We start from the raw sequence: 22,652 nt of genomic DNA, 5'->3' as shown, positions 1-22,652 counted from the left end.
TAGTGAGTTTATGCTACTTGTCCCCCAGCAGAGTAGATGTTTGGTGACATCAGGGTAGTAGTTCTATTAGTATACATAGATGGTCTAAAAAGAAACAAAAGGGTTGGTTCCTCGATTAATCTGCCTCTGGTGACTTAAAAGATTCTTCTCAGGCTTTTTGTTTTTTTTTTTTGTTAAACTGTTCAAATATGACAGATCTCTCTGCTCTAGTACACTCTTGATGCTCTAAAATTCTCCAGCCCTGCCTTTGCTTTATTTCCAGGTTTGATAAGCCCTGAAGGACTTGCCATCGACCACTTCCGAAGAACAATGTACTGGACAGACAGTGGCCTTGATAAGATAGAGAGGGCCAACCTGGATGGCTCAGAGCGCAAGGTCCTCTTCCATACAGATCTGGTGAACCCCCGTGCCATTGCTGTGGATCCAATCAGAGGGTCAGCCCGGCTTCCCTATTCTCTTGTTACCTGTGGAACCTGAACTTGAAGCCCCTGGATTTTAAATAGTGTGGGGAGGATCAGAATAAGAGAGTAAAAGCTCAAATGCATTAACCTCAATATTTATTGAGGACCTACTACTGGGTGCCAGGCACTGTTTTAGGCAAAGACAAGGGTCTGTTCTTTCATGGAACTTGCGTTCTATTAGGAAATCAGACCATGAGCAAATAATATTTGGCTGTGATATGATATGTGGAGAATTCAAAGTGTTGTGGGAGGGACTAGGGACTGCTAGATCAGATGACCAGGCAGGGCCTCAGGAGATGACATTTACACTGGAAAAAGCAAGTTCATTCAGCACATTTAGAAACCACAGTGCTAAAGCCTCAGCAGGGTTTTCCTCTGTAACCAAAGCTCAGACAATGGGCATTTGAAAGTCAATATAAAAATGTTCCCACTCTGTGACAATTACTAAGAACACTAACTGGGACATATAGGACTTAATGGAACCAGGAAGGATTTTTATACTTGAGAAGTTCTTGCTATACCTAAGTGGAGCTTCTACCAAACAAAATTCCACAGTAGTCCTTCATATCAGTAAAGAAGTTTTCGGTTTGGAAATCTCAAAAACACTTAAGTGCAAAGCCTCAAAGGTAGTTCTGAATTTGGGATTCAAAAGAATTAAAAACCTTTTAGGAACCCTGTTTTTATTTTGGTGATGCTGAGGACTGAACCCAGGGACTTGTGCATGCAAGACAAGGACTCTATCAACTGAGCTATATCCCCAGCCCAGGAACTCTATTTTGATAAGCTTGCCTTTCTAACTTTTGCTTCTTAACATGAAACTGGAGAAGAGCTGCTAAGCAGATCATGTGTCCATGACCTAGAGGAAAAGGCATATTTTAAAGCTAACATCCAAATCACTGCTATGAGTTTAAAAATAAAAGTAGAACTTCATTTTTATCAAGATGGAAAATAATAATGCTAAAGGACTTTAGATATGCATGCCCTACCCTCTCTCTGGCTGCCTTTATCTTAGCTGGAAGTGGAAACTGCATTCTGAGTTTCGCTCTCAGCCTTCATCTGTTAGGCATAAGCGATGAAGCTTTCAACAGAGGAAACCCATGATCTCTTCCTTTTTGCTCTTCAAATAGTTCAACTAACTATAGCTTTTATAAAACAATATTTTATAGATGATGCTTTCATTATTACTTCTCTAAAAATCTTTTTTCTTTAACATGTAACCTATTTCCAATTGAGATAAATTTCTAGACATATCTGTTATATGAGAATTTTGCAATTTTAACAGGGCATTTAAAAGGTGAAGTGCTTGGCTTAGTGTTTCTATCTCTGGGGGCCAGGTGTAGATTAACAAAGGTTCCTCTTTGGCAAGTACCACAGAATATTTTCGTTGGAAGATGTCCCTCTTAATTCCTTGGCCCAGGGGATTTGACAAGTTTCATAGTTTCTAACAACTGCATTTCTTTGGATTCTAGGCCCAAGATCCAGTTCAACATTTCAATAAATTAAGGGTTTCTGGGCAGTTGAATCAGAATGTCTAAGAAGCAAGAATTTTGATAGACTTAAGATAAATTACTTCTTTCACACATTTGCAAATGTCAGAAAACCTTGTGTTACAGGCAGAAGTAGGATATGACTAGTTATCTATTGCTGTGTAACAAATTGTCCCCCCCACCAAATTTGGCCATTGAAGATAAACATTTACTATATCAGTTTTTGTAAGTCAGGAATGTGGGTACAGCTTAACTGAGTGCTTTTGGCAGTCTCTCTCACAAAGCCCTAATTAAGGCATTGGCCAAACTGCCGTGATCTAAAGGCTCTGCTGGAAAGATGCACTTCCAAGCATTCATGAGGGCTCTTGGCAAACTCTTGCTGGCTATGGACAGAGATACAAATTCCTTGGCAGATTGGTCTCTTTATAGGGTTGCTTTCAGCATGGCATATACCTTCCTTCAGAAGAAGCAAGAGAAGGAACCTATGACAGAAGACAGTTTTTTGTAACCTAATACTGGAAGTGATATCCCACCACTTCAGCCAAATCTAGCCCAAACTTAAGGGGATTGCTTAAAGATGAGAATACTAGAGGATGGGGAATTATTGGCAGCCATCTTGGATGCTACCTACCACAAGCTGTAGCTATCATTCTTTTTTTGTGGTGTTAGGGATTGAATCCAGGGCCTCCTGCATGCTAGGTTAGCATTCTACCACTGAGCTACATTCCAGACCCAGAAGCTATGCTTTTACATTCTTTTTTAAAATTTATCTACAGCAACTTGTACTGGACAGACTGGAATAGAGAAGCACCTAAAATTGAAACATCTTCTTTAGATGGAGAAAACAGAAGAATTCTGGTCAATAAAGACATTGGATTACCCAATGGTTTAACTTTTGACCCCTTCTCCAAACTGCTCTGCTGGGCAGATGCAGGTAATACTGATGGAATGCAGATATATAACCCTATGTTATAGTGGGGATGTATACTGTGATATATTTCATTAAAAAACCCAAATTTTGTCATGAAGATCTTTTGAGTTAAATTTATAACAGTATAACAATCTGTTTGGTCTATAAACTTTTAAAGAACATTTTGTAATAGTTCTTATTATGAGCTTGGGGGGGTTGGATTGGGGATGCTGAATTAGACAGTCTGTACTGTTTAACCTCAACATGGGTACCTGGCATACTTCTCAAGCTAAAATATTAGCCACTGTTGAATTGACAAGCTTGGATAAACCAATTAAGGTTATTCTGCCTTTTTGGGGGGCCAGTATTACAACTTAACACTTGTTGCTTTAATAGTATCTTATGCTAAAAATATTGAAAAGTGAGGTGGCAGAATAGCTTCCTTTCAGTAATATTGAAATACCTGGGATATACCCAGATTTATCTATTTCTGTTGTGTGCTTTTCTTTAGAATAAATGAAATATGCTATGTACCTAGTTCTGTAAAGAATATGGAAAATATTATTCTTGAATTTATAATCTAATAAAAATGACTATAAGGCAGACAGGTCACTTACAGTCTAATTGTCTAAAAACATTACATTTTTTTTTCATATGATGATAAACTCAACATTTTATTATCTTCATAACAAAACAAACAATGAAGCTTAGAACTGGATCACTTGGCCCTTTCTCCTCTTATCTTCTCCCAGTTCAAAATGCTTACATCTGTTAATAGTCACCATTCTCTTAGATCTGCAGTTAGGCTCAACACACTTAAGTCTCAGCACAATCTTTGTAGTTTTAGCTCTTTTCCTGAAAATTTGCCTAGTCTGCCCACCATACCCACTCTGTTTCCTGTCATAATGCTGCTTTCCCTGTGCATACAGAGAATCCTTGCCCTTCTTCTATTGTGTCACTTTTTTTCTTGTACTTTTTTTTTTAATTTTGCATTACAATTCTTAATATACCATTATTCAATAATTTATCATATCTCTAATTATATATAAGGTATGTTGACACCAAATTCACATCTTCATACGTGTATTTTGTATAATGATGAGAGTCTCCTTTCACTATCCATGCTATTGTGTCACTTTTTTGGGGTTGGTGTTTGCCCCACTTCTTACAGAACATATGTCAGGTCCTAGGAAAGTTCACCATGTTTGTGGAAGCATTATCAGCAAGGAAAGCTAAAACATTACAATTTTAAAAAAGTATTTGGGATTTAAATTTCTTGAGAAATGTGAAATTTGAAAATTCTTAAAATAATTTAGCTGTTGGGAAATTTTCAAGACTGTTTTGTTTACAATGAAAAATAGCTATGTTACCATTTTCTTGTACCTAGAAAATAACATTCTTTAAAAACATTTAAGGATTTTTTGTTGTTGTTGTTAAGATTGCCTTGGCTATTATACCCGTTACACTTGCTTTATGAAGGATGAATATTTAACCAGATGTTAAATATACAACAGTTCATAGGTCAAGGCTTAAAATTATAAGTTAAAAAAAATGCTCATCTCTACGGACTCACTTTGGAAGAAATTTAGATTTCAACAGATCTCTTTCAAAACACAAAACAAAACAAAATTAAAACAACAACACCACCACTAGGTTTGAATTTCTATTAGAAACTAGAGCCAGGTGCGATATGGTGCATGCCTGTAATCCTAGTAGTTTAGGAGGCTGAGGTGAGAGGATCACAAGTTTAAAGCCAGCCTCAGCAACTTAGCAAGACCCTTTCTTAAAATAAAAAAAATAAACAACAGCCTGGGGATGTGGCTCAGGAGTTAAATGCTGGTACAATCCCTGGTACAAATGAACAAATGGGAGACTAATAATAGAATATAATGCAGCTGCTAATTTGTATGACTAGAAATGGGAATAAAATGTCCATTTCCTATTCTGTTTTCCTTGAGAAGGAATCTGCCAGTATCATATTTGGCAAAATAGCCTTTGTTTCTGCATGGTATGAAAGGATCTCATTTCCCCTTTGTTTTAAAAGGAACCAAAAAACTGGAATGTACACTACCTGATGGAACTGGACGGCGTATCGTCCAAAACAACCTCAACTACCCCTTCAGCATTGTTAGCTATGCAGATCACTTCTACCACACAGATTGGAGGAGGTAAGCTCAGCACATTCTGCCTGAAAAGGCAAATGGTTCTTGAGATCACACTTGACCAGTCAGTGAGTTACTTTGGTATTTAAGCCCTCTATTGAGGTTTTTCATTATTTCCTCATTAATAGTTAGTGCTTTTGAAATCATGCTTTTACTTAACCCAGAAATTTAATGTTATTGACCACAGGTAGCTTAAAGTGGCAAAGATTTTTTGGTAGTATCCTATTAAGAAGTAAGCATGTTTATTTAAATCTGTTCCTCAGAGAATAGGACTAGCCTATGTGGTACCATAAGGTAGTTATTAAGTATTGGGTTTTTAGGTTTTTTTTTTTAAATATTATGAACAGTCTACCTAGGAGATGGGAAAAATACTATTTAGACTATTCTCAAATGAGGATCTGGGGAACATTTAAAAAACAAAACATTTACGTTCTTTTACCCCATCACCTACAATTTTGATTTAATTGGTCTGGCATGAGATCCACACATGAGTATTTTAATAGATCCTCATATGATTTTAAATGCAGCTAGGACTGAAAACAACTGATTTAGACCAGTGGTTTGCAAACTTCAGTGTGGCTTCAATATCACCCCAAGGGCTTATTTTAAACATATTGCTAGGTCCCATCCCAGAGTTGGAGTCAGTAGGTTTTGGGGGCAGTCAGGGGAGAGGTGCCAGGGATTTTTATTACCTGTAAGTTTCCAAATGATGCTGGTTTGGGTATCACCTCAAGAACCACTGGTATTAGACAACTCTTCCATGAGAAAAAAACTCACTTAGTTAACTTGATTTAAATAACATATTCTAGGCTTGCAGAGATTTCTCTACTTTATTTAACCATTTGTATCTTTATCATTTTTATTTATCATTTATCATTTATCTAACATTTTTGTATCTAGTGACTAAATCTCCATTAATTCACTCTTCCTTTCTTTTGCCAGGGATGGTGTTATATCAGTAAATAAAGACAGTGGCCAGTTTATTGATGAGTATCTCCCAGAGCAGCGATCTCACCTCTATGGGATCACTGCAGTCTACCCCTACTGCCCAACAGGTAAATGAACACATTTCAGGATGCTCCTTTGAATTATCAAAGAAGGGATTACTGATTACTCCTGCTGCCAATGACATTGCCAACACTGCCATCTTTACTACCTTAAGTCTACCTAGCATAACGATAAACAAAATGAAAAAGACTTGGTCTTGCAACTTGGTTAAAAATTCATCACTCTGCCCTCTTCCCTCACAGGAAGAAAATGAACATGAAACATAAAGGAGGACTTAAAGTTTACAATCAGAATCTTGACCCTGAAGAGCATTTACTGAAAAAGGCAAAGAAAGTAAAAAAGGAATTGGCCATTAGAAGTTTCTGGACATACAAGATGAACATTTTTAATGTAAAAGACTATATTTTGTGAAAAGCTTATACCTCAATCTTTACTACTGTATTTTTAAAATCAAAGGTTGTTATTGCCAGTTCAAAAAAAGTAATAGAATTTTAATTGTTGCTTTTTAAAGCAACTTTTTGTAAACATTCGTGTCATATTTAAAAGGCAAATTCATAAAACTAGGAACCAATTAGAGTTAGATCCTTTAAATCTGATTTTTGCTATGGATTCTTTCTGGCCAGGAAATTAAAGCACATGCGATCAGTATAAAAATACAATCAAAATACAATCCTAAAAAAATCAACGTAGATATAGTTATAGAAGCCTATGCAGAACTGTGGGAAAGACCAACTTATTTATAGTTTCCCAACAAAAGTTCTAAGACTTTTTTTTTTTTTAAACCTCTGCATTAGTGCATTTCTATTTATATTAAAAGGTGCTAGAATGATTGTATTTTCTGATCCCATAAGTGCCTCTACAGATGTGACCACCAAAAGTACTACATTTATAAATACCAAAGATGTAGCAGTTCTCACATTTTCTAGATTACTCTAATAAAATTTGTTTTCCTACAATTTAAGGATCTATACTGTCTGTGACAAGGTGGGGACTGGCATGCATCTCAACCACAAAGGAGTACACATTAATTATACAAGTACATAGTGTAAAAAACAAAACAAAAAAACACTCCACTTTCCCAAACTTTATTAAAGAAAAAAAGCAATGGTGGTAAATCTCTAGAACAGTCAATTTTCTGGGATTCCTCCCTTGAAAATGTGACATTTGATTTCCAAACACATGCCAGAAGTGTACATGGTTCCCAATTGTACTAAGTAGGTAAGAAGCTAAAATCCTAAAGTGTTCATCTTCCAACTTTCCCTAGTCTGTGGTCTGTCTTTGGATCAGCAATAATTGCCTGAACAGCTACTATGGCTTCATTAATTTTTGTCTGTAGCTCTCTGAGTTCTTCTATATGCAGCAATCGCAGAATCTGGGCAGCTTCATTAAGAACTGCATCTGTTTTGTAAGGAAAAAACACTGCATCAATACATAATTGTTGCTTTTAAGACTATTTATTCATTTTTAAGAGTCTAAGAAGAGTTTGAATTAAAACAAAAATCACATACCTCCCGTGTCAAAGCCAAGAATATGTTTGTCTAGAGCAACAGGCAAGCCCTTTAAAAAAAAAAAAAAAGACAAAATGAGTTTACAGTTAAAAATAACTGCTTCGCATAAGAAACTGTAAAAAGCAGCTATTCTGTTACTTTTAGCTGTAATGGTCAGGGGCATAAGAATCATTTGCTGAAATCTGCCTTGCAATTACGTTTACAATAACTAGAGAGAATAGCTTTAAATGTACTGAAAATTCTACAGCCCATCCAGGCCTTTAGACCAGGCTTGTAAACCAATAAATCTTTGGCAGGCAGTATGGCTCAGTGGTAGAGTGCTTGCCTAGCATGTGCAAGGCCCTGGATTCAATCCCCAGCACTGCAAAATACTGCAGCAGTGTTTTGTCACTACTGCTATGGAAAGAGGGTTGAACTGGCTGCTGTTGTTCCATTTAGTTTCAAAGAGTGTTAGTGTACAGGCAAATGGGATAGGAATACCTTTAGTATTTCCTCCAGAAAAAATAGTTTTTCTTTTAGCACTTTTATTTTGGTGTTTTCTTCCCCCCAGTAGTAGTGGGGATTAAATCCAGGGCCTCACACATGAAACGCAAGTACTGAGTTACACCCTACTAGCCCCCTCCCCTTTTTTTTGGAGACAGGGTCTCACTAAATTGACAAGGTTAGCCTCAAACTTGTGATCCTCTTGTCTCAGCCTCCTGAGTAGCTGGGGTTACAAGCATGTACCACCACACTGGCTTTTTCTTTTGTGAGATGTCTAGCTATACTGCCCACACTAGTCTTAAACTTCTGGACTCAAGGGATTCTCCCGAGTGCTGAGACTACAGTAGTGTACCACTATGCCCAGCTTAATTTGTCATTAAAAGTGCACAAACCTATCTAAAAATACGCTGTTTTTGTTAAGTCAGCATTATGTTTACAAGAGTATTTACATAATTAAACTTTCAACAGTTTATCTGGAAGGAAAAAAAAAAAAAGCATTTAACTAGTCAGCACCAACATATAGATAGACCAAAGATGACAACTATGATGATGCTAAATTGTAGACTTCACAATAACTATCAAAAATGATGCCAGGGCTTTTTTGATTATATTATATATAATCATATTATATATAATCATTACTAGTAAAACAACAAAACCCAACTACCTATACTTTCCATGTTGCTATGTAAATACTTTAGTCACTGCTCAATTCTTACCTAATCTATTAATGTACACCTACCTAGGTACCATCTGCTTTAAAGTAGCTAACAAACAAGATATAAAAGTGACAAAACAAATGGGTTTGAAAGTATAGTGAGCAAAATGAAGAGTGCAATTGTACTGAGTGGCTCTGTCAGTCTGGTACCAGAGGCTGGAATTTTCCTTCTGTCTGCCAACAGACCACTGAGGAATAGCTATCTGTGAAAATTATGCCTTAAATACTAGTTATGAATAGTTACAAAGACTAAACTATAAGAATTTCTCTACTATGTCATTATAGACTAGTATCTTAAGACAACATTAAAACTAGATTTTGGAGCACTGAAAATAAAACTAAATTTTACTTTGCAAACAAGGGCAAAAAGATTTGGCTATTCCTTTATTCACACTGCCTTCCAAACTAAAGACATAGTTTTGCTAAATGAATGATTACATTATGCCAGAACAATTTACTATCTGTTCTATAGAGTGAGTGAAATAAGCTGATTTTAAGCCAAGTTCTACTGGCCCCATTCATACATAATTAAGTCAAGAAAAACCTAGAGAAGAAAACTGAGGGTCTTTCATAAAGGACTACACTGCCCTGGTGTTAGTAACCTTTTAACACTACTGGGTCTTGCTAAAGGGGTCAGAGGACAAAAGACATCAGAAGGGAAAGGAGACCAAAGTCCAGAATGGTAGTATGCCCAAGGTATTCACTGCAACATCTATTCAGTAGGATGGAACTGTCTATAGAGACTATAGTTCCTCCTCTAACTCCTGAGGACTTTCTCTGCACTATCTCATGGTCAATAAACTTTAGGAATGTTTGGATTTCTGATAGTTAATAAAAAAAAATCCCCAAAGTGTTCTTTATATATGGGGAAGGTATACTGAACAAAATGATCCAAGGACAGAACTTATCTCAAAAAAGAAAATTAACTGGTAACAGAAGATATGCCTTTTATTTTCTACTATGAATTAAACAATCCAATCCTTCTCAATGAACTTAAATCTTTTTAAATGAGCTTCAACTGGGCATGTGCAGTAGTTTGCAGACTGCACACAAGCTTTTAGAGCTTTTCTAAGGTAGAAAATGGATAAAAATGAAGTTCATATATTACTCAATTGATTCCCAACAACTGGATACACTGAATTTGCTTAAGAACTAAACTGAATCACAGTTAAATATGAAATCCTTTCTTTATGCTATTTAACACAGAATGAATATCTTAAGCAGATATTTACAACGTTTAAACTCATGGCTATACAAGAAGAAATTCTCACTAATAATTGATTTAGTATTTATATAAACATACCTCTTTTGTTTGATTTGCTTTAGCAACTGCATCTTGTGTTAGGCGCTCCTGAACCAAAATGCGAATTGCCTTAAGAAAATAAAAAATATTGTGTTTACTATTTATAATTCATCCTTCTCTGAATCTAGAGAATAAGGATACTCATAGTAATTCAAAACGCTTTTTTGAATAGATGTATTATTTATTTATACGTGCGTGGTCAAAAAAATTTTTTTAGGGGCTGGGGTTGTGGCTCCATGGTAGAGTGCTCACCTAGCATGTGTGAGGCACTGGGTTCGATCCTCAGCACCACATATAAATAAATAAAATAAAGGTCCACTGACAACTAAATATATATATATATATATATATATAAATATAAAAATTTTTTTAAACAAAGGTATGTGGTAAAAAGTATGTCTCTTTTCTATGCCTAGCCATCCCTCCAAAGAACAATTATTGTTACCAGATTTTTATGTATCTAAAAAGACTCTGAAGTTTTAAGTCTGCTCATGCATTTACAAACACAGAATCTTTGCCACAAAGGGTAGTATATAATAATGCTTGTTTTATACCTTGTGTTTATCACTTCATAGTAATAAAGTTTTCAACATTCTGAAGGACAAGATTTTTTAAAATAGAATTTAAAATTGGGGAGATAACAATTACAACTAAAAAAATTATTTTTAATAAAAAGCAAATGCTGTACCTGAAAAAGATAATTAAAACATTTTTAAAAAATTCGAAACATTTTTAATGGTGATTGGTTACCAGTTAATGTTGACTCTTACACCTGGCAAACCTACTAAGATGCTTTCTATATCATCATTTTTTAAATACCTCTTTAAAAAACCCACTGGGAAATAAACAGGTAGCTGAGACTAGAATTTTATAAAGTTTTTTGTTATAGTTCATTTGTATTTTTCCTATTTACTGGTTTTGGAAATCTAACAAAAATACTCTAAATATGCTATGCATTGTCTGTTTCTCCTCATTTAGTTTATAACTAAAAAGGACATATCCACTGTAGAACTATTCCAATAAATTTTACATAATTGAATGAAGAACAAGCATTTGAAGCAGCTAAATTTAAAAAAAAAAAAATGTCTTTTGGTATCCAGTCTGGGCAAAGAAAATCTAAGTTAACACTCAGATTCAGTACAGAGAACTATAATGAGTTAAGAACAGGATAATATTTCCTTTGTTAAAATTGCCATATAATACACACAGTTCTAAAAAGTAGGACAACTATGACTTAATCTCTTCAGGGTAGGGTAAAATTTAATTATTCAATTTATTACACAGTAGTTTAAAGTAATAGTCATGTACAAGATCTAGACCAATGCTCTTTAATCTCTTATATTAAAACTTCTAAAATAATTTCCAATTCTGATATCTTAAATTCAACATTATTAATTTGGGATTTTCCACTATCTTAATGAATACAGACCATGAATCCTTAAAAGAACTGAGAAGTGGACTAATGTAGGAAAAAGAATGGGCTACTGGATCAGAGTACTTAGATTCAGTTTCTCACTCTATGATTTTCTGTGTCATCGTCTTATTTACATTTCTCTGAATACATTTTTTAAAAATAGAATGTTAGTATCTACCTCTACTGATTACTGGGAGGATTGAATGAGATTACCTTTGCAAAGATTTAGCACAGTGATAGGCACATCTTTAACACTTTCCAGTGAAACCATTTATCTCACTCATTTTCCTAATCATTGGTACTTTACACTGCCTTTTCTCATTAACATCAAAAAATTGGCATTAGAAAATTTAAAATCTTTCCAATTTTTTTTGATGTTAATGAGAAAAAACAAAGCACTTTAATTATTACTGGACAATCTACATTATGCCCCATATTTCTCAACTGTATTCTGGTCACTCAACCATAAATATAAATATCAATAAATAGTATTTTAAAAAGCGAAGAGATTTTTCTCTACACAGTTTCTCCCAAGAATCAAAAATATGAAGCTTACCTTAAGCATTACCAGGTAATCATCATGACGCTGAATCTGAAGAAGGTTAGCCAAAGCCATCACACCAGCCTTAAAGTCAGGATTATTTACTATGAAAGATTAAAAATAAATAAATTATGTAGCTCTGCAGACATAAAAGCTTGCAAAATAGATTTTAAATTTTCTAATGTCATTTTTTTTATATTAATAAGAAAAAAGAAGTGTAAAGTACCAATGATTAGGTAAATGAGATAAATGGCTTCCCTATTAATACATTTCACAAGTAATAGAACCAATATGTGACTAGCTTAACTTGCATTAGATTTGTTCTGTAACTCTGCAAGTCTCATTTTTGTGGCACTTTTAATTTACATTTCTTCCCAAAGTTACTAATTTTAACAGAAAGATCCCTTCAATGAAGAGTTTGCCTCAAAACTTTTCTCTAAGCAGCATATACAAGCATAGAATGTACAAGCTTATTCATTCATAAAAATAACTCATAATTTAACATATCATACATAACCTAGGTAATTAAACTCTTCATACTTTCATAAAGGGGAAATAATTACTAAGACATGTGCGACTTAATGGAAAATTTTATCATTTGTTTCATACTATAACTGAATTAAAAAATAAAATTTATACACCCAGGAAGGCAAACAATGACCTGCCCTGCATGATTAAATATAAATTGAAACCCCAAACTACTTGGAGTGAATTAAAGAACAGCATAGGGCCCTGGGTTCAATCCCCAGCACCACAAAACAAACAAAAACATTACAGAGAATGTCAACATAAACACTATTTACATAAAGCAGTCTTAATTTAATGACACCAAGTTAAATGTGAACTTCATTCCAGGAAGTAAAACATATGCAAGAAACCAAAAATGATGATCAATTTTATAATTAATACTTACCATCCAAATTGATCAACGGCTCTGCATTTTTAGTTGCATTGTCAGTATTTTTTGCATTATCAGGTACCAAGTCCTTGTATTTTTCAGCTATAAAACAGGCAAAAATATAATTTATAGAATGGCAACTTAAGGTAAAATAAATAATTATTTCTGAATTCAATTGAGCCAAGATGATTATAAACATAAAATATTTCACTCAAGAAAACTTATTTTTTTAACTATAGAAAATCTAACAGAAGAGAATGTAATTATAGCTTTTTGATTAAGCTAAAGTGCTTATTAATACTTGACAACTACCTTTTCATTAACATTTCTGAAGGTAATTATTTCAAACACTGAAATTTTTGGAGGGAAATGTCTTTTATAGCTCCCCCTAAAACTTGGGACTTAAGAATGGGAGGAGGGTAAATAAAGATTACAAAAGATTAAATATAAACCCACTAAAAGATTTTTTTTCCCCAAAATCTTATTTTGAATGCAGATATAAAATCTAAAAACCTTGCTTTGTAAAGCATCATCACTTCAAATACACTATATATAAATCTGAAACTTACTTTAGGGAAAGGTGAAATTTAGAATTCCAAAGGTAGGCTTTATTACTTTAATTTGAAAAATATTTAATAATATACAAAAAAAATTTTGAATCAACTTAATGGTCAAAATGAAATCTTAACCTATAGTGCTTTTATGATTTGTTAATGAAACAAGAGGAAAAAATAAAAGTTTTAAAATTTAAGCCAGACAGTTAAAGCCTAAAGGGACTTCTAACTCAGTCAGAAATTAGTCTAAAGAAACATCCACTGGTCACATGTGGAACAGTATAAACACCAAGACAGATGATGACAAGAAAGGATTTTGACCCAATGAGTAAAATAAGACCCCGTTTATCTACAATGATTTTAATAAATAAATTTTTTTAAAAAAGCTTCTCCTTACAGTAGAAAGTCAACAAATAAACAAATGCCAAAGGAATCATGGAATTGGGAAAGCACCTTTGGGCAACTACCAAGATAAATGAAGTGAAAGTCATCAAAAGGATGCTAAAATTAGGAGGGAACTATGGGGAACAAAAGTACACTTAATAGTCTCAAAATATCTCCCAAAGGGGAAAACAATTAATAGTGAACAAACTTTAACCAAGTGGTCAAGTTAACATGACTAATAATGAGAGCAACATCATACAACTCCTGATGTAACGCACTTTAAAAATATATCACTTCTGTGTTGTTTCTAACAAAAGTATCAACCCTGAACCTAATTGCGAGAAAACATCACACAACCCAAACTGAGTAAAAGTCTACAAAATAAGTGTCAGTGTCATTTAGCACAAGCTAAGATTTAGGAATTGTTCCAGATTATAGAACACTAAAGAGATATATAAAACTGAATCTAATGCGTAATCCAGGATTGCTTTTGTTGTTGTTATTGTTTATTTGAAAGGGGCTGTCTATAAAAATATTGTGAAGACAATGTGTAATGTGACTAACATCTATAGATAGTAGTAATTTTAATTTCCTGATTTTAATACTGTGGTTGTGTAAGACAAAAATCCGTTTTAGAAAGTGCACATAGAAGTATATAAGTGTGAAGGAAATAGATAATTTACTATCAAACAGTTTAGGAAAAAGTTGTATACGTGTGCCTGTGTACATGTATGCATACAAAGAAGGATGAAGCCAATGAAATAAAATGCTAAGTCTGGGGGCTGGGATTGTTGCTCAGTGGTAGAGCACTTGCCTAGCACGTGCAAGGTGCTGGGTTCGATCCTCAGCACCATATAAAAATAAATAAAATGAAGCTATTTTGTCCAACTATAACTAAGAAAAAAATGTGAAAAAAATAAAATAAAAATGCTAAGTCTGCAGAATTGGGGTGTATAAAAATTCTTTGGACTATTGCAATTTTTCTGTCAATGTGAAATTATATTTTAAAAAAGTGAAAGATATTTGAGTCAGGCTTTAATTACCTTAATTGACAAGCTAGTGAAAGGCTTTATATAGTGGTAAGGTACAAATAAAAATTTCACAATTGTTTCAGCAAATTTAAGAAAGCTTGAAAGTCAAAAAGGTGGCAATCTATCAATGTAAAACCTCAAAAGAACATGAGCGCCTCCTGCTGAAAAAGAAAAGCATTACTACTTTAACCAATTTTCAAAAGTATTCTTATAACTTTAAATTTTATTATTAAATAAAACTTGTTTCTAGTTTAGATTTTTAAATGTTTGATACCATTTACCTTTCCACCATTTTTTAGTACAAAAAAATCACTATATTTCATATACAAGCTTGTTTTTTTTCATTAACAAAGACCGCTATAACTGAGAAACAAATGTACATACTTGTAGTCAACTGTTGGGATACACTATCATGTGGCAGCTACCACTGAAGACTGAGATTATAAAAATAGAATGGAATAAACAAGAGTAAAACAAATAAATTGATATGTGACTACAAACTTATTTGGAATAGCAGAAAAACAGTTTTCATAAGGTGGAGAATACTTTATTAAAAATTAGCTCATACAGTTCTTACTGATTCAGAACAGAATTGTTAAAAGGTCCTAAAAAATCAATTAACACTACCAAGGTTACAAAACATAGGATTACATTTATTTTCTAAAGTATCAAATGCAAACTTGTAAACTAAAATTGAAAGTAAAGAAAGCCAGATGCGGTGACGCATGCCTGTATTCCCAGCAGCTCCGGAGGCTGAGGTAGGAGGATCTTGAGTTCAAAGCCAGCCTCAGTAATAGCAAGGCGCTAAGCAACTGAGTGAGAACTTGTCTCTGAATGAAATACAAAAAAGGGCTGGAGATATGGCTCATGGGCCCCAGAGTTAAATCCCCAGTACTCCCCCCACAAAAAAGGAAAGGAATAAAATCTCAAATCAGAGAGCTTTCCCTAGATCTGTGCCATAATGCTTCTGAAATTTAAATCTGAGGCACCCCCAAAAAAACCAACTGGGTGATGCTCCAAATCAACACATGTGAGTATTCATAGACATTGCATTTGCCAAGCAATTACTAAAGTTGATAAGGATCTATTATAAGCATGAACCTCATGGGTACTGTATGAGATAGAATTCCTCCTCCTCCCAGTACTTAGAACCTCTTCATGTTACCCTATGTGGCAAAAGGAAATTGTGTGGTTAAATCAAGGATGGTGGGATGGGGAGAATACCCTGGATTATTCAAGAGGGTCCTCTGTAATCACAATGTCCTCATGGAAAAAGAAGGCAGAAGGGTCAGAGAACAAGATGACAATGGAAGGAGAGGCAGAAAAAAAACTGGAAGATGCTATGCTGCTAGACTTGATGATGAAGAAAAGGGCCAGAGTCAAGGAAGACAGATATCCTCAAGAAGGTGGAAAAGGAAAACAGATTTTCTCCTCTAGCCTCCAAAAGGAACCAGCTTTGCAACTTGGAGACTAATGTTGAACTTCTGACTCCAAAATTAGATAATAAATTGGGTTTTAAGTCATTGAGTTAATTTGTTAAAATACCATCAGAAACTAAGGAGGTACCATGCAGGGAACAAACCTCACAATTTACTGGGGCAAATAAGACATAGTAGCAAAATGGAAAGTGGCAAGTGAGTTAGAAGTTAGACATGAAAAGCTATAAGGATATTACTGCTAAGGTGAAAATTACTGCTAAATGTGTACAGATAGACTGAAATACCAAGCTAAGGAGCTTAAAGTTCCTTTTGTAGAAAATGGGAAAACCATGATGTTTTAAAATACATAAATAAAGCTGTTCAGGAAGTAGCACTCTAAAACAGATTCACATTTCAGAAAGTGAGCTGGTAGATTATGCAGCTAAGACTGTAGAGTAACACAGCAGACTACTTTAAAAAATATTACAATAACCTCAGCAGAAAGTAACAAGAAGCAAAAATAGGATGATAGTGGCAAGAATGGAGAAATTAAGATATAGCAAACAAGGCAAAAGATTAATAGTGATAGGACAGGAGGGAAAGGGTAAAGCCAGAGTTATCAAAGAGACTTCAAAAGGAAATGATTAAGAGACTGTAACTGACAGTATCATTAAATGAAAAACAAAATACAAAAGATGTAGATAAGATGGATCAGATCTCGCATTCAAACCTGGGCAGCCTTCTCAAAAGTGAACTCTACTGAGAGGAAACATGAGTTGAAGCTTCTAATAACAAAAGTATGCGTTACAACATTAAACACAATGCACAACTGTGATCTATAGTGTATGAACGTACATTAGCATTACACATGCTTTTCAGTCTCCTGGGATAACTGCTGCAACCAACACCTCAAAATCCCATCAATTTTGGGATACCAGAAACAATTTAACTTAAAAGGTTAAGGTGTACACTGTGAAAGTTGGTAAAGTTTACCAAAGTAATGTTACTTTGTTGAAAAGGCAAACAGCCTTCTACAAAAAAATTTCCAAAATCTAAAAGATACATGCAAATATCAATAAAAGACTATATATAAAGTGCTTTTAACTTCTTGTGACAAAAATGAGCAAAAGGTCCCAGACACAGGCACATGCCTATAATTCTGGCTACTTGGGAAGTTGAAGCAGGAGAACAGCAAATTTGAGGCCAGCCTGGACAACTTAGCAAGACCCTGTCTCAAAATAAAAAATAAAAGGCTGCAGATAAAGCTCGGTAGTAGAGTGCCCCTGAGTTTAATCCCCAGAAGTGCAAACAAAACAAGATAAACAAAACAAAAAAACAAAGATTAAACAATGTAAGACAGAAACAAATTGGTAAGTTCCCTGTATTTTCATATTCCCTCTTTCCCATCTTTCTTTTCTCTTAAAAAAAGAACACAAATACTCCAAAAAAACATACCGTTATCTCCATACTCAAGTCTAACAGCTAAGCCAAGAAGCCAGTCAATTGCTTCTTGTCGATCCTGAATCTTGAAGGGACAGTTAACATCTCTGAGATACTGTAAAGACGAAGGGGAAAAAAAAAAATTAAAGGTCCAATTTGATTATATTATCCAGTTTTAGCCAGTCATTACACAACTTGGATCTGGGATGGGAATCTAAACTTTCTAATTGCAGACTTCAGTACATAAAGAGTAATTTATAAAAAAGGGACATTTTTAAAAAGAATTATATATAAATAAATTAGTTATTATCTAAACTTCAATATTGTAACTTTCATGTTATGGAAATGCTATGAATAGAGTAAATCATATAACATACACATAGGCTGTAACCAAGTAAATATCTGAAAGCATATCAAGATGAGTAGTATCCTTCAAATAAGTCTCTTAGGAAGTGAAATCTGAATTCTAGCAACAATGCTACTAAACTTCTGCCCCTTTGGAAATCCTTTCAGGAATAATTAATGAATTATTATGTTTAATCATAACTTATTTTCTACCCTCAAATTTTGTTCTCTTATTTAAAAAAATAATCACATCCTTCACAATATTTTGTCATGGCCCCTCCCCAAATATTCAATACTGAAAACATTTAAAGGATTCAACTCATGATTTAAAAATGAGCAAAAGGTCTCAGACACAGGCACGTGCCTATAATTAGAAAGAAACATTTTTATATATATTTTATACAATGATATTAACATTCCCATGAGACAAACTATATGATCATCTATTGGGTAAGTTCTGATATACTTATCTTCCAGTTAATCTACTTTATCTCATTTGTGTGTTTTATATCAGGAAAGTTTTTATTCTTCAAATACACTTTTACATGTATATTGTTTTATACTATCAGGAAAGTTTTTATTCTTCAAATACACTTTTACATGTGATTGTTTTATACATGTGAATGGGCCATAAAAAGTAAAATAAACAAATGCAAAATCCTAACAATGTATTTCAAAGTCTTAACAAGCCCATTAGAATTGTTTTAAATATTTTTAAGGGTAAAGGAAAATAATCCAGTAGAAGTAAAGGCAGTGACAATAATAATTATACAGTACCTGCTACTGGCCAAGCACTTCTGTAAATAGGTATATAGGTCTATCACTACTACAAAGCCACCCCTATGGAATAGGTACCACTGTAATGCCCATTACTTAAAATTGAGACAGAAAGGTTCATAAACTTGCCCAAGGGGATAATACTGGTGTATAACTTATAGAATTCCCTAATTCATAAAATTACTGGTTGATTCTAGGGAGAACGGGTGCCCTTACTCATTTAAGTAATACAGCTGATGAAAATGTTTAATGTAAATAATGACATTGTAAAATGTGACTTTTACCTAATTTGAAAACAAATATTTCTACAAAAATATTATAAAATTAAGTCAATGGGAAACTTTATTCTAGTCACAAAAATATGATGTGAACACAGATATTTACAAGCTGCTTCTATCATACATAGGAACATTTCATATCATACACAGAACATTAAATATAAGCATAAATATAACACAGTCTAATTTTCGAGCATGCCAATGTCTTTTAATATAAGAAATATCCAGTGGCTCGGGAAGCTGAGGCAGGAGAATTGTGAGTTCAAACCTAGCCTCAGCAATTTAGCGAGGCCTTAAGCAACTCAGCAAGACCTTGTCTCAATAAAATTTAAAAAGGGCTGGGAATATGGAGATATGGTTCAGTGGTTAACTGCCCCTGGGTTCAATTCCTGGTACAAAAAAAAAAATAATAATAAAGTAAAATAAAAAGAAAGAAAGACTACTAAAAGTGTACCATTGCTGCACTTTATTTATTTATTTATTTATTTATTTATTTATTTATTTACTTATTTTTGTCCAATGTTAAAATTGATATTGGCCACTAAGTGAATATATTTACATTTAAAGAATATATTCCACTATTTAAGAAACTTCACAACGTTTCTGAAGAAACTATTTCTACCTCATTCATAAGATTGTCAAGATCCCAAGGCCACCTGCCCCCCTCCCAACCCCGCCCCAAATTATCAATACTCAAGCTTGGTAGGAGGAGAATTTGCACTAAAATCAAAAGAAACAAGGTAAGAAAAAAGCTAAACCCTTGAAATCTGCTTTTCTAACACTTATCATTATTGTATCTTTAAAGAACAAAATAAGCTTTGGCACAGTAGCGTGCACACCTGTAATCCCAGCAGCTCAGGAGGCTGAGGCAGGAAGATAGTGAATTTAAAGCCAGCCTCAGCAACTTATCAAGGCCCTAAGCAACTCAGTGAGACCCTGTCTCTAAATAAAATATAAAACATGCTGGGTATGTGGCTCAATGATTGAGTGCCCAAGTTCAATCCCCAGTGCCAAAAAAAAAAAAAAAAAAAAGTAATTTTAAGGTCACCTTCATATAGTTTAGAAAAGCTCTCTGTATGTTTATTTTACTTCCTAATTCCTTACCTTTTCAAAGAACTTGGGCCAGTCACTGCTGTGGATGTTTCTTAAATTACCTCTGTCTTCAATCTTGTAGTGTCTGATTTTCTGGTCTTCAAGCCAAACAATAAAGTTTCTAAATTCTGTTTCATCTGCAATTAAAATATTATATAAATCACTAGAAACACTGATAAAATACTTCCTTTTTCACAAATGGTCTTGTGGAATTTTCTTAATCCCACAATGATAAGTTAATTGAGCCAATAGAAGCAGGAGTTGCAAGTATAGACTCCCAGAGCTACAGATTAACAATGATCTAATCAAATCTCAACCTGAATTTAAAAAGCCCAGACACTTATAATTGATTGTGTGAACATGAGCTGATCACCTACATTTTCTGTGCCCCAGTTTCTTTATCTACAAAATGGGGATTAAAAATGGACTTACCTCATAGTGTTGTTTTGAAGATTAAGTGAAATATTGATAAATAGTGCACAAGCACATAGTTTTGCTATTTAAGTATTAGTACTATTCCAGTTCCTTTGAGGGAGAAGAGAGAGACTGGGCAAGTATGAAATTATAACAAAGTTAAATAAACAAAAAGTAATAAAAAAACCAATTAAGAAATTAAATAATAAGTTCAGAAAGGAAACACTATGACTATTACTGTCACATAATGCTTACTGCACATTAAGTGCACAGTGTATATTTATTTTAATCCTTCCTATATATATATTTTTTAACCCCTAAACTGAACCCAGGTGCACAACCCAGGTGCACTTCACCACATCCCCAGCCCTTTTTATTTTGAGACAGGGTCTCACCAAGCTGTTGAGGCTAGCTTTGAACTCATGATCCTTCTGCCACAGTTACTGGGATTACAAGCATGTGCCACCTCATCTGACTGCATCCAATACCCTTTGAGGTGGATAATATCCCCATTTTACACATCAGAAAACTGATACTCAAAGATTCAAATCCAGATCTAAGTTCTACTGCCACTGAACCTTTTTTTAAAAAATTCAAACGCAAAGTACAAAAACAAGATACAATAATTCAATATGATTCCACAGGAGATCAAAGAAACCTGTTTTAAAATTATTCCCAACTGGTGAGTCTAATATAATGACTTGAGTACAATATCACAAGTTGAACTTGATGATCTCTTTTAAACTTCCTAGTCGACCAGAGATCAAAAACAACTGAACAAAATGAGTATAGATAGGTTAGTAATAATGGGCAGCAATGTCATTACTTTTCAAAACTTTAATGCTGCAAAATCTTCAATACCTTTTTATTTACACAATTCAACCTCCCGGCTCATCTGCTACTAACTTTTTTGCACGACCCACACAACTTTATTAATCTCTTACCCTGTGGGTGCTGTATTTCATTGTGTACTGTTTTGATCGTAAACTGTTTCCTTAGTTCTGTCTCCTATCCCTACCCCTATCCCTTAGCTCTGGCAGGCCGTGAACTAGTCTTCAAGTTACTCAGCACCTTTCTCAGAATCCAGCACTGCTGGCCCACAACAAATGCTCAAGGTATTATCCAACACCTGGTGAATTCTGGGGCTTTGAAATAAGAAAATGGCAAACGCTTTCCCTTTTGTGTGCAGAGAAACTGGGTGTTTGCAGGGTGGGGTAGGGGAGTCTAGAGTTAGCAAGTAGAGAAAGTGGCGATGCTCAGGCAGGAATGGGTGAAGGGGCTCCGACCTCGGAGCGCGGCGGAGGGCAGAGGTGTGAGGCGGCCCCGAGAAAAGGGGCCCAAAGGCCCCCTCATCCCCGAGAGGGGTACAAGGCCGCCAAGGGTCCCGGTGGGGGTGCGTCCACGCCCGGGTCAGGGCCAAGAGGCCAGCTAGGGGCCGCCGCCTCACCTTTACAGTTGAAGCCGGAAGGGTTGTGGTAGTCGAGAGCCGTCAGCTTGCGTCGGAACATGGTCCCCGCTTCTCACTCAGATCCCCCGGGCCTCGCCCGGAGAGGAGAAGCGAGGTGGAGCGGGCGGCGCAGGCACCGGCGACGCGGCGAGAGGGCGGGCTGGCGCCGGGACGCTCCGGAATGATGGCGGCCTTCACCAATCGGGGATTAAGAACTCTGGCCGCTAGCAAATCTTCACCAATGGCGGCTCGGTATGGGGAGGCGGAGTCACGTCAGGGCACGTCGACGCTCAAATAAACTTTATTGTCAGCTTCCTAGTTGTACAATGGGTACAAAGCAAGCGAGAAGCCGGCTTCCTCTTGTCTCCCTCCTTTTCTTTTGGATAACAGCATGCGGAGAACAGTATCTGTAGGCTTTGTACTCTAGGGTACATGTCTCATTGGATCATAGAATTACTCCTAATATTTTTAGTGTACTCATTTACCTAATTCTCGTCCAACATAGATGCTTTTCTAATACTGCTAATGCAAAGTCTGAAAAGCAAGATCTTTGCAATGAGATACTTTCAGACTAGCTGG

At 35.0% G+C, this 22,652-nt stretch overlaps 2 protein-coding genes and 1 pseudogene across 4 annotated transcripts in view; 1 reads left to right on the top strand and 2 right to left on the bottom strand.

Moving 5' to 3' along the window:
- Positions 1-6,984, top strand: part of Nid2 (nidogen 2) — a 60,662-nt gene extending 53,678 nt beyond the window's left edge. For 2 of the 3 annotated variants that reach the window (XM_076850287.2, XM_076850285.2), the window contains exons 17-21: positions 263-434; positions 2,725-2,882; positions 4,903-5,026; positions 5,963-6,075; positions 6,271-6,984. In XM_076850287.2, coding sequence (XP_076706402.2) covers positions 263-434; positions 2,725-2,882; positions 4,903-5,026; positions 5,963-6,075; positions 6,271-6,281 — 578 coding nt within the window. In that variant the 3' untranslated portion in view covers positions 6,282-6,984. Of the gene's footprint in view, positions 1-262; positions 435-2,724; positions 2,883-4,902; positions 5,027-5,962; positions 6,084-6,270 lie in introns of those variants that run through there. The other variant, XM_076850286.2, reaches the window with a different exon arrangement.
- LOC143395240 (large ribosomal subunit protein eL42-like) lies at positions 3,566-4,061 on the bottom strand (annotated as a pseudogene).
- A 113-nt stretch (positions 6,985-7,097) lies between the features above and the next one.
- On the bottom strand, positions 7,098-22,249 carry Rtraf (RNA transcription, translation and transport factor). Its single transcript, XM_076850288.1, has 8 exons — positions 22,074-22,249; positions 20,225-20,349; positions 17,736-17,835; positions 12,909-12,995; positions 12,011-12,099; positions 10,041-10,109; positions 7,537-7,585; positions 7,098-7,426 (listed from the first exon to the last, which is right to left on the bottom strand). Exons 1-8 carry the CDS (start codon positions 22,132-22,134, stop codon positions 7,272-7,274), a joined length of 735 nt encoding a protein of 244 aa, XP_076706403.1. The 5' UTR covers positions 22,135-22,249; the 3' UTR covers positions 7,098-7,271.
- Positions 22,250-22,652: the final 403 nt, after the last annotated feature.

Source organism: Callospermophilus lateralis, chromosome 3, assembly GCF_048772815.1.
Source record: "Callospermophilus lateralis isolate mCalLat2 chromosome 3, mCalLat2.hap1, whole genome shotgun sequence".
In the NCBI taxonomy this organism is placed as follows: domain Eukaryota; kingdom Metazoa; phylum Chordata; class Mammalia; order Rodentia; family Sciuridae; genus Callospermophilus; species Callospermophilus lateralis.
Note: the sequence above shows the minus strand (reverse complement) of the source record. Positions and strands in the feature narration are given on the sequence as shown.

Bases quoted from the DNA above. Each gene is read 5' to 3' on its own strand.
- Rtraf (XM_076850288.1), bottom strand. From the start codon at position 22,134: ATGTTCCGACGCAAGCTGACGGCTCTCGACTACCACAACCCTTCCGGC. The intron at 12,996-17,735 runs GTATGTTTTTTT...CCTGTTTTATAG, and splicing joins ACTTGAGTATGGAGATAACG to CTGAAAAATACAAGGACTTG. The intron at 12,100-12,908 runs GTAAGTATTAAT...AATCTTTCATAG, and splicing joins GCCGTTGATCAATTTGGATG to TAAATAATCCTGACTTTAAG.